This window comes from Genypterus blacodes, unplaced genomic scaffold (assembly GCF_046128005.1).
Source record: "Genypterus blacodes isolate CSIRO-AG114 ecotype Tasmania unplaced genomic scaffold, CSIRO-AGI_Gbla_v1 ptg000105l_1, whole genome shotgun sequence".
NCBI classification, from domain to species: Eukaryota; Metazoa; Chordata; class Actinopteri; order Ophidiiformes; family Ophidiidae; genus Genypterus; species Genypterus blacodes.
The window spans coordinates 259,715-287,067 of NW_027466909.1; the positions used below are offsets into that span (position 1 = coordinate 259,715).

The following is a 27,353-nucleotide window of genomic DNA, read 5'->3' on the forward strand; positions in this document are numbered from 1 at the left end:
GTGACAAGCTTCAGCTAATCACCATGATGAGGATGGAGAGCAGGGTAAGACGGGGGGACGGTGGTCTGAGCATAATAGGAGTCCAGGAGGGGGAGATCAGGGCACAGGATGCTCGGGTACTACAGCAAGATCAATGTACTGATCTGCTCATCATAGACATAACATACGGGTGTGTCTGAAGGAAGATAAGAAATGATAAATACGTAATAGTTGAATTTATTCTAAAATGTGTTTATCAGTGTGACAGCCTCAGCACCACATGCCCTTTATGGCCTACAGGGGGCAGGGTTGACAGGGATCTTTTGTGTCGCCACCCCTATTCTGACAAGATGGCGAGGAGTCCACAAGTCTGTAGCCAATGCGGAGGAACACGAAGGAACCACGTCACCTACATAGAGGAAGAAGAACTCCTTTTATACAGAATATGTCGCCGGTTGCACTCGAAAAAGGAACTGAACCACCAGCAAGATTCAAACCCATGTCTCTGCCGTGGCGGGTAAGAACCTCTGCACGTCCCAGAATTCCCACCTCTCCCTTTAGTTTGGAGTGTGTGTGTGTGTGTGAGTGGATGCAGTGGCAGCTGTATGGATGCCATGGGTGAGTGCCAAGCAGGGACACACACAAAGTCACAATACACTCACTCGCTTGCTCGCTCACACATTCAACAAGATCGCAAACACTGATACATATCTGCCTGTCCCTGTTACCATGGAAACTAACAGGCCTCCCATTGACAAATCCTCAGATGCAGATGTGGGTGTGTGTGCGTGTGGGTATGTGTGTGCATCGGCCTTAGTGAAGGCTTGCGGGGGAGTGAATTTGCATTTCAGAGACGTGTGTACGTGGAGAAGATGAGTAAGGACGCATGTATGTGCACATATCATTCAGATACAAAGAGCAATACTCATCCACACAAAGTCACACACATTCAGTACCAATAGTGGGTGTGCGTGTTTGTGTGAAATACAGGAGAAAGGGATTGTACTTACTCTGAGGAGTCTATAAAGTAAATTCCAAGGGCCCCAATGCTGAGTGCAAACACCAACACCACCTGAGGAGAGAAAGAAGACAAACAGAAGTGAGTTTTTGTGGTAAAGATGTCGACTGGAATGCGTTGGGGGATGAAATCAGGTGGAGTGAACACAACAGGCAACAACAGTAACAGCGTCTGTATTTAAACGCCCACCTCTTCATGGACATCTTCATAAAGCGTGAGCTGAATAATGAATGCTCACACTCAAATACAGCCTATTGAACAAAGCCGGCATGGACGAGGCCACATTAAGCCTGGACACACACACACACACACACACACAAGTGTTTACATGTACGGTTAGATTGTGCTGAGTCGACGCTTTGTATTGACTGTAAGACTGTAACCAAACATCAGACGCTTACTTACTGTGTCACTGCTCATCAGAGGGTAAAGGTAAACACATTTACCTCCCGGGCCGAAAGGTTACAGAGCTCTAAACTGCTTCTGTTTTATCTGATATTCTGAGGTCAAGACCGTTCAAGCAGTTCATCACAATGATACACTGAATATGGAAATATGAATATTTAAAATAATGATGTTATAAAATGAGGACATAAATTCAAGATCCGTACAAGAAGTCTGTAATCATTCACACTCAGCTGGGACCCAAACAAATTACAAACATGTCTCTTAACAGGTTACAGTGTGTTTACTTCCTGCTTTTACTACAAAAGCGGTGATACAAAGTGAAATCTGGGACATTCTAAATGTAGCGTGTTACAGTAGCACAATCGGCGACATCACTAAGACTGAAGCAGAACACAATTTTAATCACTTTCATGTTGGCAAATGCAGGATTTGGTTCACTATCGGTCATAAATGGGAATTTCCATATTGTTACAAATACTTGAGCGAGGACAGAATGGAAAGAGTAACGCATTTGTTTTTGTGATCATTAGAATTGACATCATCGTGATCACTGTTATTATCCTTCGCGTGATGCAGCAGCTGACCGATACAAGGATGCACGATCCATCCTCCTATTCAGCCTCCACACAAAGGGAGTCCTCTCTCCTGGCTGATTGTGCCATTCATTATTGATAATGGGAGCTAGATTACTTTCATGCCATGGTCCTTTGGATTGATCCAGAGCACTGTGCCTGAGGTATTAAGTAAACACCCCCATACACACACACACACACACACCCATGCATTTTGTTATAGTTGCTGCCTGAACAGAGGACGGTGGCAAGTCCAGGGGGGGAGCCTGAATAACATCGCCCGGCTAGAGGACGTGAATGATATCGCTCACAAAAGGAGAAGGTTCAAGCTGAAACGCCAAGATACCATCAGGCGTTCTGAATGAAACACACTTCACTGGTTAGATGAGCAAAGGGACTGGAGGGCATTGCTGCATATCCATAGGTTGACCTGCTGTCTGTGTGCTTTCCCCACGAGGCGGAATAGTTTACGCATAATGAGGTGGTGTTTTGCAGGTAAAAAGCCAGTATGGGGGAACTCCTTCACACAAAAGCAGCTGTGTGTTAAAATTGCTGAGACAGTTGAAAACACTTGGCCACACAAAGAGCCTACATCAGCGAATACAAAGACATCGTCTATGTGTTCATCCTCATACCGCTGCACTGGTGATTCGTTAGACTAGAATTGTGCTTCTACCTCTGATGGGAACAAGGAGGGAAGACGCAGAGACGTGCAGAGGGACGACGAGAGACGGGGAGGAAGCGTGACTGAGCGGCGAGTCGGCTGCTGAAAAGCGGAGCGGCCAACTGAACAAGCTGATGAGATAAGAAGCGTCATCGTCTTCAAATGACCCAGTTATTCATCTGCGAAGGCCCGTCTACTCAAACACCCCACCCCCACCCTCAGCACATCTCCTCCCTCTCCTAATGAGGGCTCTGAGGTCAAGCTGTCGACCTCAAACCCACCAAAGATGGCTGAGCGAGCAAGCAAGCGACCACCACTGCAAATCACAACGTCTGTAATAACACACAGAATGGTAATGGCGTATGGGTATTCCTCCCGCTTGCAAAACAGGAAATCAAGATGGGAAGCAATAAATCAGCAGCAATAGAAGCGCTGCCAAGAGCAACGGACACCGCAAATGCTCTGCTAACTGCAAGCTCTGAACATATGATGGTGTTTACATGCTTCATACATGATTCACATATGTTACGAGGTTTGTTCGCCGCAGACCTGAATCTGCCTGAGGGCCGGCATGCGTCTGCATGATGTCTCTGTTTGCTCTGTAATAGCCGTGTAGGTTTCATTACTGTATCCTTTTTCCATATTTAAAGCTCGGGCGCTAAATCTGTCCGATGTTTCCCGTGGTGCACTTGGTCAGGCATACTGGGCGGCCACAGTGTAAAAGAGGGCGGTGATAAATTGTGTGTTTGTGCCCGCTTGGATGTGCAAGGGGTCTCCAGTTCCAGGCCAAAGGTGGGGTTCTCATATGACACCATCAGCATTGCAAACACATATTAAATCTAAATTATAAACACGCATACATGTCTGGAGTGCCGCATCCATCTGACAGCATGATGGTGGCTTGCCCTTCAAAGTAACTATTCAAAGTAGCTTCAAACTGAGCCAGAACTTCACCCAAGACTTCCTCTTAAAACAGAGAGCCTGTGCGATCGCTTCCTCCACCCATGGGTGCACGCCGGGACAAGGAGAGAGCAGGCAGAGTCACACAGACAGGTGATGCTGTCCGACACCGTATACAGTCGAGTAATAATCTCTGACAGCTACACACGTCAATGCAGAGCTGATTCCAAGGTTTCCAATGTTGGTGGAAGCTACTTTGAAGCTACAAGTCATTTGAAGAATTTAATCTGGGGAAATAGTAGCTCACTACATTGAAGCTACAGTGCTCCAGATTGATTTCTATGTCTGAGAATGAGTCCGGTCAGGTCAGGTCATGAGGAGTTGTCATAGCATCATGACGACTGTGTTTTGATACACACACACTTCGCAGTAGGCTAACACACAAGGCTAAATGAGGTGAGCGGGAAGAAGAGATGCTATCTGGGGACATGTTGGGGGTGAGGTGGGGTTTGTTTGAGAGTTCAGTGTGAGTGTGTGTGTGTGTTTTGAATAAATTCAAGCAACAGCCGTGACAGTACTAGTCAATGACTCGTCACTGCCAAGCTATGCTGCTAAAAGTATCACTTTTCACACCTTTCACTGGAGAAGCTACATTGAATTGATTGTCATGCTATTGACGTCAAGTAGTTAAGATACTGGCATCCGTTCTTGTAGCTAGCTAATAGTTAATCCCCAACACTGTTTCCACACCTTTTAGTAAAGAGGTAAGATGAAGGATGGATCCTCCCTCTCCCTCTCTCTGCCATTGAAATTGGTCCCGAAAGTTGTCATTAATTAACCCTCGCAGACAAAGACATTTCTCATTACAATCTGCTTTTTGGAGCTTTCGACAGCAACCTTTGCCTGAGCTGAGAGGAAAATAAGACAGAACTTGTTTTTTGTTCTTAACCCATTTTGTAAAAAAGTAATTTCGGAAATGCAAATTCACCCGTGCTGAAAACATGCAGCCCTGGGGCCTAATGAAGCAGCTTCATCTCTACTCTTTTATACCAGAACGTCTACAGGTTCCACATCAAAGGAGTGAAAACAAATATCCTTGTGGGCAGCAAAGTTCATCCAGAAACGAATAGAAAAGGGAACGTTTTTTCCATGTAGGGAGGCAGTAGTCGAGTGGGTAGAGCTTCCGCTTAAGAACTGGAGGGTTGCCGGTTCGAGTCCCTGCCGAGGTGCCCCTGAGCAAGGCACCGAACCCTCAATTGCTCCCCCCTCTGCGAAGGGTGGTAATATGATGTAATGTAAGTCGCTTTGGATAAAAGCGTCTGCCAAATGATCGTAATGTAATGTAATGTAATGCAGGAGGTTTCTGATGTGTTGTCCAAGTTTGTCAGTGGGACATCGAGAACACCCGTCAGCACCTCGAGTCGCCTCAGGATCAAGTTGGTTAATCTGGCCTGAGTCGGCGGTTTAGGCAGGAAGAGGATCAAACACATTGGAAGCCTCTAAGGATTTCACAGATCCATTGAGCTGAAGCGACGGACGTTGTGTGTCTGCCTTCCTTCAGCTTCTTAATCCCTGTACATACAACCGCTTTCTGTAACAAGCGTAAAACAAACGCTCCAGACATGTCCTCCGAAGCCTGAAAATAATAATTCACATTAGACGCACATTTTCTCTAAATAATTTACACGTCAATAAAACCCCCAAAGACAGATTCCCTTGCTCGTCAAACTGTGTTTGCACAGAGGAGCCAACATTTGTATCCATTCCGAGCGTTTGCTTTCCAAACACACTTGCCTACATTATCAGAGAAGGTGACGCTCACTAGGGGGAACACCAACAAACAAAACTTCAATTACATTTTGACAGGGTTACGTCCTTACATCAGCGCGTATGTGTGTTCAAAAAAGGACAACTGCCTCTTGCCACTAGACAGAACAGATGTGCCACAAGAACACCAGCAGGACATTGTGAGATAAAACACAGACAGTTGAGTTTAGGAGTCGGAGAATTCGACCGGGCGATCAAGTAACGGACCGTAGGACACTGGTGAGCACGGCAATGTCAAAGAAATCCACTGAGGACAGGGCAGACATTTAAGAGCTTTGATTCTGAGATAAGGTCAATGATCAGTTTAGGCAGTCTTGACTTGGAGAAGGCACCTATCAGAGTACCGGAAAGTCCACTTCAGACTAACTGAGGCCTGACCCCCTGTTGACCTAGGCGGAGACTTTCCAACGGCAAGAACGCCAACTATTCTGCTCACATAAAGTAAACGTGATGAGCCTGTAAAGAGGTTAGACAGACGCAGTGTTAGTTGTTAAATGATATATCTTATCAACAAATGGAATGGAAAAATATAGAACGAAATATTTTGTCACAGATTCCTCCCTAACCAATGTAAGGTGACCTTGAAACGTGTCAAACGTGTGATTGTTGTTGTTGTTGTCCATACCAGTTGCTAGATCTGATTTGATTTACACAAACAAAATGACCGTTTTTAAGGAAATGGTAATAGCACTGATATCTGAGGGAAGATCCTCTGGTCCACTCTGCCTCCTCTGCTCCTATTGTACTCCTCCGCCTTCTTCTTCGACACCCATCACCGGTCACCCTCCTGTTATCGTCATCATCAAGGTCACACCAAGGTCACGCAGCGTCTGTCTCTGAGGTACGGTAGTTGAATAGGAGAATAGAAGAAGCCCGCGCTGTGGGCTGATGGGCCACTGACAAAAATTTAGAAAATTGTGACAATAAGGTTGTCGATGTAGAAGTATGTGCATTTTGAGCATTTTCTGCGTCCTCCGTCTGAGCCATAATATGATTTAATATAATGGCCAGCACTGATCCCCAGGAAGTGTTGACAATTAATCGATTACAACATCAATCACCGGTTGTCGTGGAGGATAGATAGCAGGGTGCATCTCCTTTCGTCTGGATGAACCTGGGTCCCCAATCTGAATTTACCATTCTCACACTCGATACACAACGTGGGCAGAAAGGCGATCCTCCCTGAGCACCGGCTCTGTTTTGAGTGGAGTCACCCAGGTGAAACTTGACAACCTGTGACAAGCTGATCCGTATGGAGAGTCCACAGCCAAGGTGAATGTCCTGGTGTGTTTGTTTTACATCACAACACCAGACAAACAGATAGATCGTCAACACATTGGCAACGGTTTAAAATGGAAAGACAATATATGTGTTTACAGCATAATGGAGGTTGCTTTCAGGTCATTAACATCATAACTAGGCCACTGACATCATTTTTCCGAAAACTGTAGCATTCTGGAAGCTGTGAACTGATTTGAGAAAGGACATTTTCCGGAAGTTTCTATAGATTAGAGATCCATGAACCAAATCAAGACATTTCAGGGTCAAGAAAACTGTTTCCTAGGCAACAGTGAGAGTATTTGTATATAACATAACTTCTACCTTCACATCAGAAGCTTTAAGAGCCTTTAGAGTTCTGTGTGTGTTCTCTGGATCCATAGGGTTCCATCCTACAGACATAAGTAGCAAATATCCTGAAAATCATGAAATTATCACTGCAACCTATCCCTCATGTGCGATCCCCCGAGACAGGATCCATTGCATTACTGTCTCATCATTTTATTAATATTATTGTGTCATAAAATTGTAGTATTAGATTTTTTATATCCAGATTCCAATAACAGAAGCGGACAAGCCCTTCACAAATTGTTTTATGTTTTCAAAGAAATGCAATCTCGTCCATCGAAATGGGACCGGCGGGGCCGCTCCTCTGGAATTGGCTCCATTTAACCTCCGTGGCCCGTGCTAGATAGATGCTGGCAACAGACAGCACCACAGCAACAAGAAGCGGTGATTGACATAGGATGAGGGGGTGGGGGGTGCTGGGGGCGTTTGAAGGAAAGCTGCTCAGGTCTGACAGGATGACAGCCTCCAAAATGAGCTTCTGTCAGGAGGAGATGAAGAGGAGCTCTGCGGGGATCTGCTGGAGACGCACAGGACAACCTGTCTGAAAAATCTGCTCCAAAAGTTTCTCTGTGGCACGAAGCATTCATGGAAGAACTCTGAGAGAGACGTGAAGCAGCAGAACGAGCTCCACCCGGGGCAGCACACAGTGGCTTAACAACATTTGATGATTTTTTGTGAAAAGCGTTACATCCGAACTTGGGCACTGACATTGTTTTTTTGTAAGATGTTGTATTTTACAGATAGTTGGTATTCACTTACCAGGTCCATATTGTGTAAAAAAAAAAAGAAATTGAACCTTCCTGGCATTGAAAGCTAAAAATATAGCAAATATTCTGGATTTTGGACTATTTTCCTTACAGCGGCCTGTCATGTACGTATATATCTCCATAAAATCCTCTCAGCTCCTTCACCTTATAGGGGCTATGGACTGCTGGTGCATGATGCCAAATATTTCACAACTCCAACTTACGAAAGAAAATTGTCAGTGACCTAGACTCAGATGTCGAATCGATTTTTTAAAGTCGCCGGCATATAGTTTTAACGTCGCAACTGCACTGCAAGATGCCCGGTATGTTCTAGATTGAATAAGGGCAGACCACCCTGCCTCTACTGCATCTTGCATCTAATGGCAGCGTCCCCTGAGCTCAACACTGTGACCGTGACCTTGAACGCTCACAGAGCAATCCAAAAAGGACGGAGGAGAAGGAGAATGAGAGAGAGAGAGGGCAAGAAAGGGAGGAGATAAAGAGATGGAGGTGATGATGAGAGGAGATGGGAGGATGAGAGAACATTAGAGAGAGGGCCCCCCCGGGAGGTGAGGAGTGCTCAGAGGTGGCAGAAAATGGCTCGTGGCACAGACAGAATGAGAGCGAGTGAGTGAGCGAGGGAGGGAGTAAGAAGAGAGAGAAAGAAAGAGCAGCTGAAGAGAGAGAGGGGTGGAGGGGTGGAGAATATTAGAGCATGTCCTCTAAGGCACAGCCAGAGCTTAAATGCCAGAGCGTGTACGTGCTCGTGCATGTGTTCTCCTCTTCATCACCCTCTTCCTCAGCGTGGGTGTGAGTGTGAGGATATCGCGTGTGTGTGTGTGTGTGTGTGTGTGTGTATATGTCTTCAACCTTTCTGCATCTGCAACCTTTCTGCGTGTGCGTGTGCATTTCACGTGCAAGACAGGCGGGACAGGAGGACCCCTGCTGGGATCATTCTGGCGAGGGGGCGAGGAGAGGTTGAGTGTGACCAGCCTGCAAAGAGTCGGCGGCCGATTCAGAGGAGGAGAGTCGTCACCCACCGCAAGCTCCTCTAAGCAGATGAGGAACCGAAGAATTCTCACAGATTCCATGAATGTATAGCTGGAGGGCGATGCTATTGCTTTGTGTCAGACGTGACTGCTCAGTCATGACAACGGTGCGGTGGTAATTTAGCCCGTATTAAAGATTTACCACGGGGAGCTCAGTGGAGGTTCTCTGTGACAGAACACCTGAGACTGGTGAATCCTGGGTAAACCATGACACCCCGCCGCCGGTGTGTCACAAGTCCACCAACTGGCCTCCAAGTTTCCGCCTCTCAAAAGTCACAAAGGTTAGAGATGCGCCATCGTACCCAAGGCTCAATTACCGGTTGATATCTGTGCTTTAGTACCAATGACATCTGTCCCCACAGGTCTGAACACCGTCCCCATCACAACATGTCACACTGTCACACACAAACCCTGGCGTTTTACCTGAAAATCGAGCTTGTTTGGGCTCTCTGACGGGTTTTTGTGACCTACATCCACTGCAATATTTCCAACCCATTACTGCAGACATAACACACATTACACTGTACTGTTCCTGCGGGAATACCATGAAGTTCATCCCCATCCTGGCCGTCTCACGGGAACATTTTACATTTTGTCCACATGCCGCTAGCCCTGTCCCTGTGCAGCTCTGTGGCTTCAACCTCACACACATTTCCAGCGACAACAGTCAACGAAATTACAAAAACGAGACTTTACAAATGTCTGCCATGCCACTAAATCAACTTCTGCACTGATCTGAGCCTTTATTCAGTTGACAGAGCGGCACATTTTATGACCCTCGAGTCAGAATGACTATGAATACCTATCTATATCTATCTATATCTATCTATCTATGGATTATCGAGCTGAGGTGACATGAGGCAGTGGGTAGTGCTTCCGCTTTGGAACCAGAGGGCCGCCGGTTCGAGCCTCTGCCGAGGTGCCCCTGAGCAAGGCACCGAAACCTTGATTGCTCCCCCCTCTGCGAAGGGTGGTAATGTAATGTAAGTCGCTTTGGATAAAAGCGTCTGCCAAATGATCGTAATGTAATGAGTTCAGTTCGTGTTAAATAAAAGAAGGAAAACGGCAAAAATGTGTAAATTTTCTACTTCTTCCATTTCAGCAGAGAAGAGATGAAAACACAGCAAAAACGATTAAAGGCGTAAAACACCACTGCTGTGCGTTCGGCTCACACACCCACATGTTTTTGTGGCTACACTGCACGACACAACACATTGACAATCTCTTCGGGCAAAACTCGCCGCATTTGAACGACTGACTTCCTCACGAGCCCCCACGGAGCAGCTGTCGGATTACCGTAATTACCCCAGTATGCCAATGGCACGCCGTCGCCACCATCATCTGGAGCTCCTCACGCTGTTCTGTATTTGAATAAATCGCAGCTTCTTGCAATTTCGTGATCGCACGTGGTCAAATTCAATTTGAATTTGATTCATCGTGCAGCACGACTGTTAATATGGTCTCACTGTCAGCGTAGCAGCAGCAGAGCTTCTGTCCTCATAAAGCTTATCTGGCTAATCAGAGCAGGCAGCGGTAGCATGTTGCCAAATGTTTTCATTGTCAACACATCAACATGTCCGCCATGTTCCCTCGATTTGTCTCTGGGCATTTTGTAGACGCAAAGTAAACATTGGATCTGAAAAATCACTACATCGATCACAGAAGTTGGAGCAGTTGCCAGGTCTGTTTGGAGTCGAGCGCAAACTGATTGAATGGGTTTGACACTAGAAGGGGTCAATGGCAGAAAAATGGGAGAGGAGTATCTGACAAATGCAGGTTTTGGAAGCCAAAAACCCCAGTTTGGCCACCTACCGATCCATCGATTGGCACAACTGATGTTCAATGAAGGTTTCATTGACACTGGGCCAATGTCTGTTCTCTGAATAAAATAATGTTTGCATATAATGCTTATAATGTATGAAGAATGTAACAGGATTGACTACATACACACACAAATACAGTTTTCGCTTCATGTTTGGTTTACACAAAGAAAATGGCCTAAATGACCTACTTTGGTAACAGACATTGAATCCTATCAAAATCTATTTCCCTCTCCCCTGTCCTGCTCGGAGATGAAATCCTTAGAGGCCTGATGTCTACTGACATTTAAAACCCAGAAAAGTCATTCACTGAAAGTCTAAAACACAAAATGCCAGCATGGTATTTGTATCCGTGGAACAATCTCCCATCAGCACAATAAGGAATGACCATCACATCTACAGTAGCCAAATGAGGGGGAAGAGAAGCCCGCTGGTTGAATACTAAGAGGTTGTCTTCATGTGGCTGATTCTCTGATCTGGTCTGCGGGTCATAATGTATTCAGGTCAGCGCTCTGTTGTCTAGGCACCAGTTACTACCACACGATTCCATTATGTACCTTTAATCATCCCTGCCATAGTTAATAATATCAAAACTTTATCACGGCGGTGCCATTTCCATCATGGCACCGCAGGGCAATTACTTTCCCTGAATCCGTATTGCAGGATTCAGCAGAACCTTTCATCCCGCTCCAAAAAATGTCATTCCGCATTTGGCTGCCCGGGGCCCCAGCCAGACTGTGCCAAATACACAAACTTCCTTTTCCCACCCAATAACTCTAATCGATCAGCGCTCTCGCCCAGCGCCGCCTCAAACCAACCCGCACCGCCTCAAACGCACCTGCACCGCGTCCCGTTTTGTCTTTCCATTTTTAAAAAGCCCTCCTTGTGAGCTGCACATCCCCCCCAGCAGGCAAGTGGGTTTCATTTCAGCAGAGACGCAGCAGTGACATGATCTTTATCTAATTAAATCAAGGATTCGTTTAATTTCCTCAAGGTTAATGAGAAGTTTATCATCCGCGTCAAAGCCCACTTTCGCTCGCTAACAACGTTGTGCCTCCTGATAAGGCAGGATGCCCGCTCGCAGCAAGGTGAGAGATGAGACCAGGAGCAGCGGAGGAGGAAAATCTGAATTAGTATTCCGTGTTTGTTGGCTGAAGCATCTCAGCGAATCCCTGCACTGTTTGTCCTCTGCCACATACCATCCACCCTGACTCACGGCTGTCCGATTCCTGGCAGGTTGAATGCAGAAGCCCCTGCTATCAATGACCGTAGCAGCAAAGACACACCTGTAATACCTTCATGTATCAGGGCGCACAAAGGTAACGAGGTGTTTGAGTTGAAAAGTCTTCCAACAAAGCCGACATGTTTCAATACTCTCGCTGAGCTTTTGTGCTTTTTAAGATAGAGCAGGGAAGAGCAACACGAGGCTAATTTGCTAATGCTTCCTGTTCTCTTCTCTGTTTGGGGTGTATATTATTAATCCCACTTTAGCCGTACAGTTATTCATTGAAACACATAATTAATAGTCTTTCTCCTTAGCAAAAAAAAACCTTTCAGCATGGAGGAGGCAAAACCCAGAAGCAGCTCACATTAAACCAATGCCTACTATGACAAATAAAAATACAGATTTCACTCTCACACACACACACACACACACCTGTTGGCACGACTCCCAATTTAGTATTTCCAATTCACAGAGCCTGCACATCTTTGGACTGTGGGAGAAACCCAGAGCACCCATGCTGACACCAGGAGAACAATCAGTCTTTGTGCAGGGACACCATGGTGAACTTCGGAAACACCTGTTGTGGGTCATAAGTGATTCAACTATCACGTGACAGGCCCCTTGCATCAAGTCGTTTGATATATAGACCAATTCCAGCCATGCAGAAGAATCAGAAGTAGAAAGCCAAAAGACATTTCTTAAGGATGGTACTGTGTCCAGAGTTGGCGGAAGTGTTCACCGGCTTGTTCGTTCTTATCTTTTAAAGTAGACAAAGGCCTTAAGCCATCGCGGCAATCGGCTACTTTTTTACCTGACCTCTGGGGAGCCTGAAATTAAATTAAATGCAATCCAGTCTTCACCTCTAGATAACCCAAGCAATAATCTCCAGCTACACAGCGGCTTCAGACATTGGCACAACTTGACCGAGGAATCCAGCTCATACGGGGAAATATTAGCAGATTAAAAGGTTGGAAAGCTGTGAATGTAGCAGAAGAAGCTGATCCAGTTTGATAGCTGAAGGATGCAACAATGGCCATTATCATGATTTGACAACCACCAACCAACCCAGCTCCCCTTTGATGATGTGAGGAAGATGGAAATGTCCATCGTCCATCAAATACTCAACAAGATGCAAGAACGAGGCTGCAACAAAGAAATGTGGTTTGATCTTAGAACAGTTGAGCAAATGAAGATGCTAATGAATTGTGCATGTGGTTCCTCACGAACGACCGCAGGCAACTGTATCAATATTAATCCATGTAGCTTCAATCAGTTCCCCGGAGATTGGAACATCTTAAAGGTTTAATATCAGACAATCCGCTGCTCCACCTCCTTGTCCCAAACCCCCAGGCAGCCTCCTGCATCTCCACTCATACGCCAGCATGTAGAATGATTGAAAGTGCCACATCAATCTGTTTTAAGGTCATAATTCAGGCGCTTGTAAATAAGGAAATCAGTTTGCAAAAGCTGAGCGAGTACAGCTCCTATGGGTTTACATTCTCTGATATGGCAGGGATTTAAAAAAATGTAACAATGTTCAGAAACCTTATGTCACTTTGGTTGGTGCATTTTGTATTTGACATTCACTCACCAGGTCCCAACGCTCTGGATGGAAGTTATGCACGCCGCATCAAAAGCTAAATGAGACTTCTGGATTCCAAAATAAAACTGAGTTATATTGTTTAATAATGATGGCAGTAACACATATGCAAGAACATTGAAGGAAAGCAAAGAGAATTGATTTTAAAATGTAACATTCTCTTGGCTACTTCAGGTTATGAGGCAACATCGGGCAAGCTGCAAACTGATGTGATGTGACGCATTAGGCGTTTCAGGGTGAAATGTCACATGAGGACACTTTCTGAGGCAATGATGAACACATTCTTACGAAACTAAACTCATAACTTCATGTGGAGGAGCTTTGAGAGGCTTAAGAGATCCAATCTACTGCAAAGTGAAAGCTTCATATATCCTCAGAGCAACAACTCACAAAAAAATAAAACTCTGTTCTTACACTGGTTGAACAAGGAGGGCAGAAAACACTCGTGTTGACATGGAGCGGGAGAGAGAGAATCAAAAAACAAAGAAAGAGAAGACAGAAAGCACACTCCTGTGAATAAGAGATGTGATGTTGCCACGGTGATATACCACTTGTGGGAATAACTGTGAAAGCTGCATGCAAGAAAGAAGAATACAGCTGCAGCAAAGTAATAAAGGGGAATCACAATACCCAGACATCATTCAGGAGTGGACTAAGGTGAGCTTGGCCCTTTAGCACCTCTGTCGCTGAGAGTTATAGGCTTTCATTACTTCATCTAAGTAGCCCTGTGACGGACATCCACCATCCCCAACTTCGGCTTTACAGTCAATCTGTCACGGATACCGAGGGGCTTGTTTTCTGCAGCAGTAAAGTAAATGGTGACCGTCAATGAACGAACTGGGTATTTACAACGACGCGACACAAACGACGCGACACTGTGGTTAAGCAGCGGCGTGGCTGCGGCTTCATGTGAGCGTGCTCAGTAGCCGAGTGCTAAGCCGACACTGTATGACGCTATTAGCAGGTTTGTTACATATAAATGTACTGTAGCAGCAGCACGGCATGGAAAGGTGAAGTTTACCTGAAGGTTTATCATTCAACAGCACTGGATTTACCTTCACCATAATTTGCCAGTTCAGTCCTTTGCCGCACACACACAGTAATCACAATTGAAAGCAAACACGTAATATACACACTGGACACTGACATTACACATGCACAAACATGCCTACGTGTGTGTGTGTGTGTGTGTGTGTGTGTGTGTGAAAAGTCCCATGCAGCTGTGTCCTTGGCGAGTGTAATAATGTCCTCCTAGGAAATTAACACTTCTAAATCTGACGATTAGTTTTTATATGAGGGGAGGAGAGGAGAGGAGAGGAGGAGGGAAGGAGAGAGAGGAGAGGAGGAGAGGAGAGGAAGAGTGGCATCATATTACTCCAGGTCGTTCTTTGATAAATCAAGGCTTTGAAGTCGATACTGATGCAGTTTGGAGCCAGAAGCACAGACAGACCTACAAACCATTTAATTAACACCTCGCCATGACTCCTGATATGAGGCGGCATCGGTAACAAAGCCAAAATGTCTCCGCCTCAGCTGATTCACAAGGAAGATTTGATATTTTTTCTCAAGGAGGTTCCAGAAAGCATTTTGGTTTCCACAAAGTAAGGTGATGTTATAGAACAAAGGATATTCAAAATGTGTGTGTCAGTCATGCTTGCATCTATCAGACTCAGTCTCAGGCTCAGTCCCCTTTGCGGTAATGCCGTCCTATTCCCTGTCCCCTCATACATTAATCTATTGCTCCCTCTTTGTCTGTGACATCACCTGTGATCGTCCCCTAATGAGCTCATGGAAAGTGTGAGCTGGTGGAGGTGATGTGTTTTAGGGACACACTGTGGCCGCCCCATCCCAGGAAACAGAATCCCAGTGGGGGTAAACGGATCTGGAGCAGATGGTCCCCACTCTGCTGACTCCTGCGATAAGCAATTAGAAGTGCAAACATGACACGAGTGACAACAGCATAGTCACAGCAAATACGAGACAGAATCTACGTATGCCTAGGTATTATACGGCCACGGGAGTCCAGGGAGAGTAAAAACAGGACTGAAAGGTGACACGAGTAACACCTATTCCTGCTACGCAAGCACGAAAGACTCAGCCATGCGAATGAATAAATAGGAAATCGAACTTTCCATGACATCGACCTGACTGGATGCAAGCCACAGCTGACCAGTGGCACCATGTTGCTGTGCTACCTAAAATAGGAGCATATATATTATATATCCCCGCCTGCAAAGTTGGCTACCTAACAAGGAAACGGTCAAAAATCTATAAAACTACACTAAGCTGTGGGTGGAAATGTGGTTGTATGCCATGATAAGGATTGTGAGGATTCATTAATGATGTGATTTAGCTGTCCGCTGTCAAATCAGCACAGTATGGGGGCGTTCATCAATAGAAAACATTACACAACAGTTTTATGAGGGGAACAGAGCCGTGCCATCCATAATCCAAAACTGATCTTGCTGCAATAAGATCTAGTCCAGCCTATAAAGCAGAGGTAGGGATGCACTGCAGTCAGCCCAATCTCCACTGATCCCTTCCCTCCCACACTGCCTCTCTGTGACTCAGACCTGCTGATGTATAGATGCAGAAACAGACTGAGGAGAGGTGGTAGTCCTGTTCCACCGAGCAGTTGACGTGCATTGAAAACGCCGCCAGAAGAAACCGTTGGAATGTCGATAACGTGACGCTTCACATTCTCTTTGCACGCAGCCAACGGACCACGCAGTCTGTTAGAAAGCAGCGAGTTAGCATACTGATTAAATCCCTCCAATGTGAGACAGTTACACTGCAGGATCTGCCAAGAATTTGAGGGATGGAGCAACAACACAGCACGCATATATGTTTGGTCATTTTAAGGGGCACATATCACGTCCATGTTCTTCTTCTCTACTTCACTTACCCCTAGCTAAAACAGCCCATTTAAGCTACTGTCTCCTCAGTGGGTCTGTATAATGATATGAATGTAAGGCACTAAGCAAATACTGGCTTACTGGATGCATTTCCATAGGTGTGTGGCCAGGTTATCCCTACTACACTACAAGATCAAAATGTGTAGAATGTTTGATAAATAGTGTCAAGTGTGTTAAGAAGTAGAAGAAATGTATAGCACAACGGCTAGTCAGCAAGAAACTCAAAAAACTTCTTTTAGTAAAGTATGGTGGGTGAAAAATGAACAAAAGTAAGTCACCATTGATGGAATTTCTGCTGATCAATGTGTCGGGCTCTAATCCTGTTATTTTTTTGTTTGTTATCGTCCTGGAGCGCTTTAAGAAATGTGCCCGGCAGTGACATAAGTGTTTACTGTTGGCAAATCAATGTGGTGCTGCGAGTTTTGCATCATCCCAGTAGGCACTGAGCCGCTCCACGCTCCTCCCTCCCTAGCGAGCAGGAGATGAGCTCGGGGGGAGGGGGCGGGGGAGCGGAGGCGTCTGGGAGCTGGCAGGGGGCTGGGGGGGGGAGGGGGGGGGGGGGTGCTGCCGGATGACAATGATGAAAATGTCTCCATTCCCTGGAATTGTTTACTCCGGCTGAGGACAATTTTCTCGCGCGTCCATTTGCCTGCTGAGTCGCCTGCTCGTCTTTAACCTGCAGTCCGATGTGCCTTGTCTCTGACTGGCCTGAGGTTTCAGCAAAGCATAAATACTCAACCGCAAGAAATCAGGACAGTATCACTCACTCGGAAGGCCAAATTTTAATTACCTAACAGCACAGGCCGCTTGTTTAAAAGCTACGGCAGATTTGTTGTAATTAGCTAAGTGATTTTGGATTTCCTCCCCACACACTCCGAGTGTGTCTGTGGCCTCACAACACAGGGTGAAATCTATGAAAAGAAGCGACCAAACATTTAAGGTTACAGGGGCATGATTTTATTTGTGACAGTTTGAGGAAGAACGGGACGAGCATACAGCCACTGGACAGCTTTTCAAATACGATCTCCACAGTAAAAATAAATCTGAGGACGCCAGCCTGTCATCTCAGCTTTCGCAGCGGGGGAAAGCTGCAGCTTTGTGGAAACACTGAGGTCACGTAAGGCCGAATTATACTTCAAAATGCATGTGGACACAGACGGCAGTGGACAGAACCGTGGCGGCTGACTGAGCAATCGATTACGTGTCCGCTTCATTTTAATGTCTGCTGGTTAGGCCAACTTAAAGTAACCTGCATGCGTTTGGACTGTACCACTTTCTCCCTCACATACTATACACATATACCATATACTGTGTTGGTAGACGTGTCCTCAGACAGGCGGCCATGTAAGTCACAGGTGGCTTTGATGTAATAAGGAGATGGGCAGGTAACCGGCTAAGCGAAACATCACTCTCCCGTCCCCTTGTCTGACCTTTTCCACCACGGAACAGTAAGAGGAAGGGTGTGATGGGGGGGAGGAGGTCATCTGCTCTTTTAGCCATAAAAGTCCAAGTGGCAAACCAATGGGTTAATAGATGGAGGAGAGAAAGAACAAGCGGCGATGAGTCATCCGGCAGCTCGGCTCAGAGTTATGACAGGCCTGAAGGGGGGGCTGCAGGGGAAATCATTCATGAGGACAAATGGAGAAATTGATGGCCACCATTTCAGAGTTGTAAAATTCTCCCCTGTATGAAGGAACTTTAAACCCGGCAGGACGTTACTCAATTCAGTGTATCGGAGAAGGAAAATAATAGTAAATATTGTAGCTACGAACGCGCGACATAGTGCGGGCAACGTCATCACCCGGGGACTTCGTTTAGCCACGGTGCACAACTCAAATACATTTTTCTAGATCTTTATCTCCTCCCGGTATAACTTACAGGTCAGACATTCTCGCTGTAACTCTAGTTGTTTCACTCGGTCAAGGCTGTCTTCTAATCTTACTTGGCAGAATGTGAAATGGAGCGTTTTAGGATAACATCACACAGTAGCAGCCCGTGTCTTGTGTTTTTTGCACGCTCAGATATGTGACGCCGTGCCTACGTGCTTAGTGAGAAAGCCGCGGAGGAAAAAAGATGCGGCGCGAGGGCAGGCCTCCCTGTGGCTCTGCTGTCCTCCTATGACAGCCTGCTTTCCTTCTCATCCCCTCCTCCTCCTCCTCTTCCTCCTCTCCCTGCACTCAGCTCATGACTTACTGTATATATTCATGACTTTCTCTGCAGCCAGAGAAAAGTGACCCAGGGAAGCTGATTTCACATCACGGACCAGCAGTGACTGAAGGAAAACACATTTAAGACCCAACACACCCAATGACAGGAAGACTGAGAGGTGATACGTATCGATATTTGGATAGAAGTTTTTCACAGTTCCATATATCACCTGGAGGCAATTTAAAAAAAAATTCAACAAAATATGAGAGTGATTTGAAATTTAATATAGATTTTCATTTAATAATAATAACAATTTAATATACTCTCTCCCTCTCTCTTCCTCTCTCCTTCCCCCTCTCTCCCTCTGTCTCCCACTATCTCCCTCTCCCTCTCCCCTCCCCTCCGCAACAGTGTTTTTCCCCTACGGTCGCTCCGGCATAAACAGCCATTCATCACCATTTAGAGGGTTTAAGTCAATGACAATTGGATTGCCATCGACTGATCTGATAAATTATGGCAAATGACAAATGAATAAGATGTACATCCATCTGAACTGGAGGTGTGGGTGAGATTGGAGGGACAATCCAAACAGCCTGGGGGTTTCAGAGGACACGCCGTTCGATTTAAGGGAATGAGAGTGAACTGGCTTGGGGATGGAGTTTTATAATGGAGGCACACACTGCTCGAGCTATGTGTCATGTCACTGAATGCTGAACAGAGAAGTGAGAAATTGATAGATTCTTCCGTTACTGTTAATTTAGAATGTAATTTACAGAGCTTGTGTTGTGGAACATGTCTGAGGGTTCCTGCAGAAATGGCTTCTCGGCATCTATTGTGTAATCAAGTGTTCACTTCCCACATCTTGACAAGCACTTTCATGCACAGATGGGGATTGTGGGTACATACATATATGTGCGTCCACTTGGCTCTAGGTGCTTCTGAACTAGATAAGCAATTACTCAAATCCAAAATATGTGATTGAATCCTTGCTTGCATTCCGACTGCACTCGGAGTTGCATGAAGATTATGGAAATGAAGGCATGTGTCAGCTCTGGAGCAACAGCCGAGTCAGTTCCACATGTACCAAGGCTTTGCCACCTGACAGGATGACAACAACAACAGACCACAGAGGAGGCGACGGTGGGAATTGAGGAGACTGTTTCCTCTGTTCTGTTTTCTTGGTTTTCTTGAGGAGAAAAAGATCGAAGAGATCGAGATACACAATCAGAGGGGCACAGCGCCAAAATGTGAAGTATCGCAACAACAAAAAATACACAAACAACACATGAGAGACGAGTATCTACACTGAGGTAGGAGCTCAAATTAGGGGGTTCTGGTTCCTTGGGAAAGTTCTTTAGGATAAAATGCACTGTTGTTCCGAGTGTGTGTGTGTGTGTGTGTAGATGTATTTGTAGGGGCGTTTGCTGTACAGCTTTGTCGTTGAGCCTTTTCAGCAGTAATATATACTGCTCCCCCTAGATGGATAAAACTGCTTGGTGTGAAGGTTCTTCCTGCCTGCAAATATAAGAGCTATCCGGATAAAACACCACATCTCACAGGATACACAGGAGCGACATAAGCTTCCTGTCCGTCTTCATGTGCCGGGATGAGACTCAGAGTGGCGGGGGGTCTGATGCGGTAGCGTGTGCAGTGTTGACAGCTGAATGCACGGCTAAAGAGTTTACTGATGGAAATAAATTAGTTCCACACACTCGACGGAAAACTGTAATTAGCCAGCCCAAGTACTACACACACACATACATAAACACACACAAACCGACATGCACGCGCATAGATATGTTACGTTTGGGGTAAACTCAGGGATGTGAACAGACTCTGGCAGTTCCCGATGGCTGTTGTATGTAAAACATAATTATGCCTGAGTAAGCCCGGAGGAGTGTTAGTACAAAAATATGCATGTACACACACAAACAAAAGCAAATCTATAGAGGGAAGCACAGTTTCAACCAACGCATTCATTACACAACCACGAACCATTCACACACAAACGGCAATCTGGAAAGTAGAATGCTGCGAAGGACAGCTGTTCGCCGCGCAGGCAGGAGGACGATCGTGCGGAGCGCGAGAGAACACATTCACAGTTATTTTCTCCGCAACAGGACATTCGAGGACACATGGAAACACAATGGATCCTCCCCACGGTGTCCTTATACACTTTCGCGCGATCTCACCTCGTCTCCTGCCAAGGCGAACGCTGTAAGCAACTGTTTTGACACATAAGCTAGGGGGAGCGGAGCGTAGAGAACGAGACGAGCGAGAGTATCCGCAGAGGTAGCGAGGGACAGACAGGGAACGCGTCTGGGGTTCGTTCGGAGTCTAATTCCATGTCTGTTTATGGATTTGTCTCAGCTGTGGTCGGGGTACATGTGCAGTCCTCCCCCCCCCTGCAGAGACCGAGACAGACACGGCATATTTGCAGAGGTCAATACGCAGATTCTATACGCTATACGGGCGAATGGTTAGGCAGAGGGATGACCATAGGGTTTAGGGAGCAGGCCATGTGAACAGATGGTCCCTGGTTGCCACCCAAGATCCCATTAAGAAAGATGGCAGGGCTGACCTATTTCTGGACCAACCGTGCCGTGCAAATCCACCGCACGGCGAGATAAGGGGAACATCTACATTCGGTGCGGTTATAATCCGTTACTGTTTTCATTGGACATTATAGGATTATGTGCATTGTTTCTACAAATACTAATGCAAGAATGAATTCCAGGGGAGGATGCCGCTGTAATGCGACGCAAAAATTCACGCAAGTCGCACCTCCAGCTGTCCGACCGGTCACAACGTCGGACGCGGCGCCCTTGAGTGCTTAACGAGGTCTTTCCACAATGCAGCAAGAATGATATGGTTGTCAAGAGACCAATGAGCCGTCAATTGAAAGACCAGAGGTGCTTTGCCTTTGACCTATAAGCTCCATATGCAGCGTCTTCGCGTCGACAGCTGGCTCGTGGGGCTCAAACAGAAAAACAACCGCTTTCGTCTTACGGAGGACAATGTTCAGGGTAAACAGACAGAGGTTTCAGGAATAGAGAAGGCAAAAAAAGAACTCTAGGAAGCGTTCACTGGCCTGTTCTTCCATCAATTACCGCTTTGTCTTAAACCCCAGGATGCAACACTCCTCTGGGTAAAAACACGTGTCGCAAGGCCTTGATTTCAGCCATTTTGGTTTCTCCTCTGTTACTCTGGCTCCAATCAACGCCAATTACGACCAAGGGCGGTATCATTAGAAGGAAAGACAAAAGACAGTTCTTCAGCCTGTTCTTTCATTACTTTGTCCTACAACTTAAAGCCTCAGTCCAACTACAACTGTGTAAAAAGGCGAGTCAGTGATTTATGCAGCTGTAGTGTCTTTGACCACAGGACCACATGATGATCATTGGTCTCTTCTGCAGACAGTACATCTGTCTACAATAACTAGAATTGATCCTATTATGACTTGAGGCCCCACTTGCGTTTTGGCTCAGTCACAACTTCCTCTACCCTTGGAGCAAACAGAGTCAAAAGAGAGAAAATCCTCCATCTTCCTGCTCTGATTTAGAGGACAAGCGTTCCACCTCTCCGTCTTTTCTTACAGCCTTTGTGAGCGCCTCTTTCTGTTGATGTTGGATGCCTCGTCTGACGCACACCGGCAGCGGAGGTGGAGGGAGGTGGAAGCTCTTTGTTCCATCCCCAACCGCTCTGTCTGCACTCTGCCGAGGGAAATGAAAGCGAAACTGCACTGTTGTACATGTTTACATGGCTCACTGTGCAAAAACACGAAGAACACGCAGGGTTACTGTCAACAACCCGTCCGATTATAAGATGGATCACAATTAGACACAAAGACACAAACGCACATCGCCTTCCCTTTCCATGACGACGTGATGAACGTGTTTACCTTCAAACCATGGCTCCGACTGAGTGGAGGCCTGTGTCGACGCTGACCATCTAGCGGCCCCCTTTACTTCACTTCCTGCTTTGCACTTCCAGCTCAGGCTTCACACCTTTCTATCAAAGCTCTGGGTCCCTCAGAAGCATTTCAAATCATTTACATTGCGTTGTTTGATCCTCCATTGCGGCAACCCCATTTCCCACAGAGGCTATGTAAGCCGTGCTTTTCCCTTTCACCCCGCGTACAGTGTCGACTGTGAGCTGCACAAGAGTGAATGAGGTAATAAATAATTGACTAGGTTATATTGTAAAGGTGATGAGCAATACAAAGGCGAAGAGAAGATATGGGAGAGCAACAAAGGCAAAGAGAGGATACTGGAGAGCAACAAAGGCGAAGACAGGATACTGGAGAGCAACAATGGCTCCTTTTGAACCATCAGTCATTTCTCCTGGATTTTATGGCGCACATAAGGTGACACTGGCCCTAATCGAAATTGGATATATGACCGTGTGAGTACATACAGTATATATGTGAGGGGGTGGATGTGTGTGAGTGTGTGTGTGTGTGTGTGTGTTGTAGAAGGGGGGGCGTCTGGGTTATAGAGGCTATGATCACACAAGGGCAGGGGACTTTGACATACGAGCGGTCTGAGGAAACAATGTATTATCAGCACCTCTGTCCCATGAAGTCACACATACGGCATGTGTACACAGCAATGTACACATGCCGTACATTCACACACACACACATATAAAAGGTGCAAGTGCGCATATGCGGCCCTGTGTTTGCCGTGGTTATATGGTCAGAGCAGAGCGGCGGGCTGTAATAGCTTCCTATACCGCCGGCCCTCTTCTTCAAAAATAGATAATAACCACAATGATTTGCTTCTCACGCTGCACATGTGCAGTGTAAAGGGTTATGCAGGGAGGATGGACATACGTTCATTAGTTCCCTTTACCATCAGAGTCAGGCCAGGCTCTGATAACGTAGCCCTGCGCCGGGAATCAATACGGGCGACTCCAGGGCCGAGACTCCTGCCACAGGTGAGTTTAGATTTGTGGGGTAATTCAACAGGCCTGGGGGGGCACTTGATCTCAAAGTCATCCAGCCGCACAAATGAACAGCGATGGAGGGGCGGCGCCTCTCAGTCCACCAGAGGCGATCTGTCTCAATCTGCCTCGCTCGCCCTCCTCCACCTGGAAAGAAGAGAGAGCCTGCATCCAGCTTTAATCCCACCTGTGTGTGTGTGCCTGTGTGTGTGCCTGTGTGTGCCCTCATGTGTGTGTGTTATTTCTGCTGCTCTGCTCTTCCCAGGCAGATACACCCCCCTCCCCTCCCCCCCACCACCAGCAGCACGTCAGATGACTGCGCGCCACTACACAGCAGTTGCTATAGTTACCATCCAGGTTCTGTATACACGGATACTCACAATTTTGATCTGCAGTGAAGCGCTGATGGGAGGGCAAGAGTCCCGCAAAATTGCCCACCCACACACACAGACATACACACACACAAACACGGGAGAGTCATATTTACACATACAGGCACTCATTATCATGCGTGTAGAATAGAGATACAGACATACGTATGTCCACAAACGCTCAGGTTTCCACCCTCTTCACCTCCACAAAGTGCTCATCTTCACGTTCCGCACGGTGCTGCACATTATGAGACAGCGTGTAAGCAAACATCTACTGCTGGGAAGAATTATCAGCCGCAGCAGAAGTGGTACAGATCACAGTGGGCGCTCACTTTGCCTCAGAGACTCTTAAAGCAGCCGTCACTCTGCACCCGCCCGTCTGTCTGTCAAACGCACATTAGCTCGCCGTGTTCGTTTAGGAAGTGAAATAGTTTGGGAACGACAGAGCCAACAAAGTGATCTGTGCGCCGCACGCACCGCAGAGGAAGCCAGGCGGATCAGAGAAGATGACTCACACTGGCTGGTCCATGAGTTTGAAGTACTGCCCTCTGGGGGGCGCTACAAGGTTCAGGAAACCTCAAAGAATGTTTACAAGAAATCCTTCTTGCCCAGTCGAATTAAATCTGAAAACCTGAATTTAATCTTTTCATCGATTTAACAGATTCCGTGTTATCATTGCTGCTTCCTGTTTGTCGTGTTAGTGGGTCTCCATTGTTGCTTGTCAGCCGGTGTGTTTCTGGGGTGGCAGAAGACAAATCTAACACAAGGTGGATAATAAAGTTGTCTTGTACTGTCTGCATCGCCTGATTTGATGTTTTTTCTTCCTCCCCTCTCTCGCTCTCTTTCTCTCTCTTCCTCACAGATGCACACACACACACACAGACACACACACACACACACACCAAACCAGATTTGGAGCGCTCGCGGCCCAGAGCGAGAGATGAAAGCGAAAGGGAGCTGCATTCACGCCAGCAGAGCTGTGCGAGCGGGGAAGTGATGAAAGAGAAGCTCATTTAGTAAATTGACAGCTCCCTTCAGGATTCTTCATCTCCTTCGCCATTAAAGGGGCCGAATCCTGCTCCACTGCCGGCTCCTCTAGCCAGGCGTGAAGAGACTGTCACACACCAACAATGACAGCGGCACAACTCTAGTTTGGCTCCATCTCTCTGTTTACTCCTACTGTCACGTCATCCGCTCCCCAAAGACGCAGCCTGCATGTTTAATATGCACACGCAGATTAAGATGTGAAAGCAAGAAGGTAAGCACACACACGTCCAGCTCAATGTAAAGTGTATAGGTCGCATGTGAATTTGGTGTAACGTGGCGTCAGCACCTGATATCCTGGCTGGAGGAGGCAGTTTGGGGGAGAAGGTGGCTGTTACCTTGAACGGATAACAACATTAAGCCTTATCACAATCCCTGCAGCCGATAGGACGAGAAGAGTGACACCCGCTGACACGCTCGCATCACTGCCTGACTGGCCTGTCTGCTACCGAGTGCGGCTAAATGGCGGACATCTTGCTAAGAGGAGAGGAGGAGGAGGAGAAGGAGGATAGTTTTCTGCTGATGGGACAGCAGTTTCATTTGAATCATGCATTATGATATGGAAACTTAGCAGCGGCAGAATCAAACTCTTTACTCCTCACATAAATTCGGGGATGTGAAATTAAATGTCTTCATCAGCAAACACTCAATCAGCAGGAAAGGGCAGCATCTGTTGAATTCCTTTGGCATTTTTGTGAAGGTATCATATATTCATCTCTCTCATAATCCCCCTAACAATAACCCTCCTCTTCCTCATGTGAAGCATTTTGTGCAACTACTGCTTTCAAAACTGATGTTTACACAAATCAAAGTAACTCAGTTAGGGTAAACAGTATCAAGGGGTCCAGCAGACCAACAGAGGTCATATTGTCGCACAACAACATACGTATGAATTAGTCAGGTGCAGCTATATTGGGATTAATTCCAGAGTGCAGGAGAGGAAAAAGGAGTGAGGATGTAATTCAAACCAAGAGAGAATCCGCTGTCACTGCCCCTTACCTACCGCACAAACACCACGTATGCAAGCATCTCATGTTTGAGAAATAAATCTCACACACACACACGCACACGCATAAGCTCATGAGTTGAGCTGGCAGCGGCACAGTGGAGTGAGTTACAACACTCCACACATAGCTCACCACAGCAGAGAGAGAGAGAGAGAGAGAGAAGCTCGGACACTGCCGGCCAAAAAATGTCTCTGAAATGTGCCAGACAACTGATATTCGGCAAGGACTGAACATCCCCCAGCTTCAGGGGGGATTAAAGCGCTCTGGCTGGGTCACGCATGGCAAACACAAAAACATTAGCCTGAGCCTCCGCTGGGACGAGATAACACAGGTGAGTCTATCCGCACACGACGGCGGATTATGCTGTCACTGCCAACCTGGAACACCAGCTTGGGTGTGAGAAACAAGTTGTGGCCATTTTGACCGAGACCAAACTGCTGCACTGAGCTCTTTGGGGTCTTGGCAAGATCGTCACACACCAGTGACGATCAGTGTGATTTCATAAGGGTGGTTAGGTTTTTTTTCACTTACCAGAACTCTGCCGGTGAGGGTCTGAGCGGAGATCATGACCCCGGCCCAGTCCTTCACAGAGGTCATCCATCCCACCTCGCTGATCTGGACCTCCTCCTTTTCGTTACCCTTCGGCTTGTCCGTTGCGTTAGCGGGGTTGATCACCTTCTGAACCTCCTGCAGAAAAAAAATAATCAGAATTAGTTTGTTGTTAGGAAAAGGAAGAATATGCAAAACAAAGAGTGTTTTTACTGACTCATCATGAGCAGGACTGAACAGTAAATCACATTAAAGAGACAAAAAAGCCACAGAGTAAAGCCAAGATTTCAACAAATTCAGGCATTTTGGTATCATGCAGTAGCTTGGCGGCCCAGTACAGGAACATTCTTGTCTCCAAGGTGTCATCTTAGTCACTAAAAGGCCTTAGTTAGACAATCTCAGGGACCTTGAGGTGCAATAACGAGAGAGGAGGTCAATAATGTAAGATGGTGCTCGGGTGTGCAGAGCCTTAGATGTGATTAAAAGAAGCTTAAAATCAATTGAAAAATATACTCGGAGCTTCTGTAGCTGTGAGTTGAAGGTGAGAGTTACAAAGGTAGAGGACCATCAGAGCCGTCCTGATGTGCTGAGGCCTGATGAGAAAAGGCCCCAGATGCACGTTCACTATCCTGCAAGGACAGGTTGGATCTAATTTTGCCAATATTCCTCAGACAGATGAAACACAATTATCATGGCAGCACAGAGCGCCTGGTGACTGTTAGGACCTTCTGGACCAATGACAAACATTTCCATCCTCTTAATATTAAATTGTAGAACACGACCATGTGATTAGCTACAACCTCTGAGGGGAAACGGAGGGCTTTGATCAGAACTTTCACGCTATGAAGGCATCTGCCATATGTTGAATGTCTGTGAGTGTGTGCGTGTTTGTGAATTAATAAGAGAACACCCGCGCCGCCGTCCTTGCCGTATTGCACATA

General features: G+C 46.5%; 1 protein-coding gene across 2 annotated transcripts in view; it reads right to left on the minus strand.

The window, feature by feature from the left end:
- Nucleotides 1-27,353, minus strand: part of kcnma1a (potassium large conductance calcium-activated channel, subfamily M, alpha member 1a) — a 126,800-nt gene that overhangs the window by 66,227 nt on the left and 33,220 nt on the right. For both annotated transcript variants that reach the window (XM_076160444.1, XM_076160445.1), the window contains exons 2-3: nt 26,395-26,550; nt 990-1,051 (exon numbers count right to left, since the gene is read on the minus strand). In XM_076160444.1, the coding sequence (XP_076016559.1) occupies nt 990-1,051; nt 26,395-26,550 (218 nt within the window). The remainder of the gene's footprint in view (nt 1-989; nt 1,052-26,394; nt 26,551-27,353) is intronic.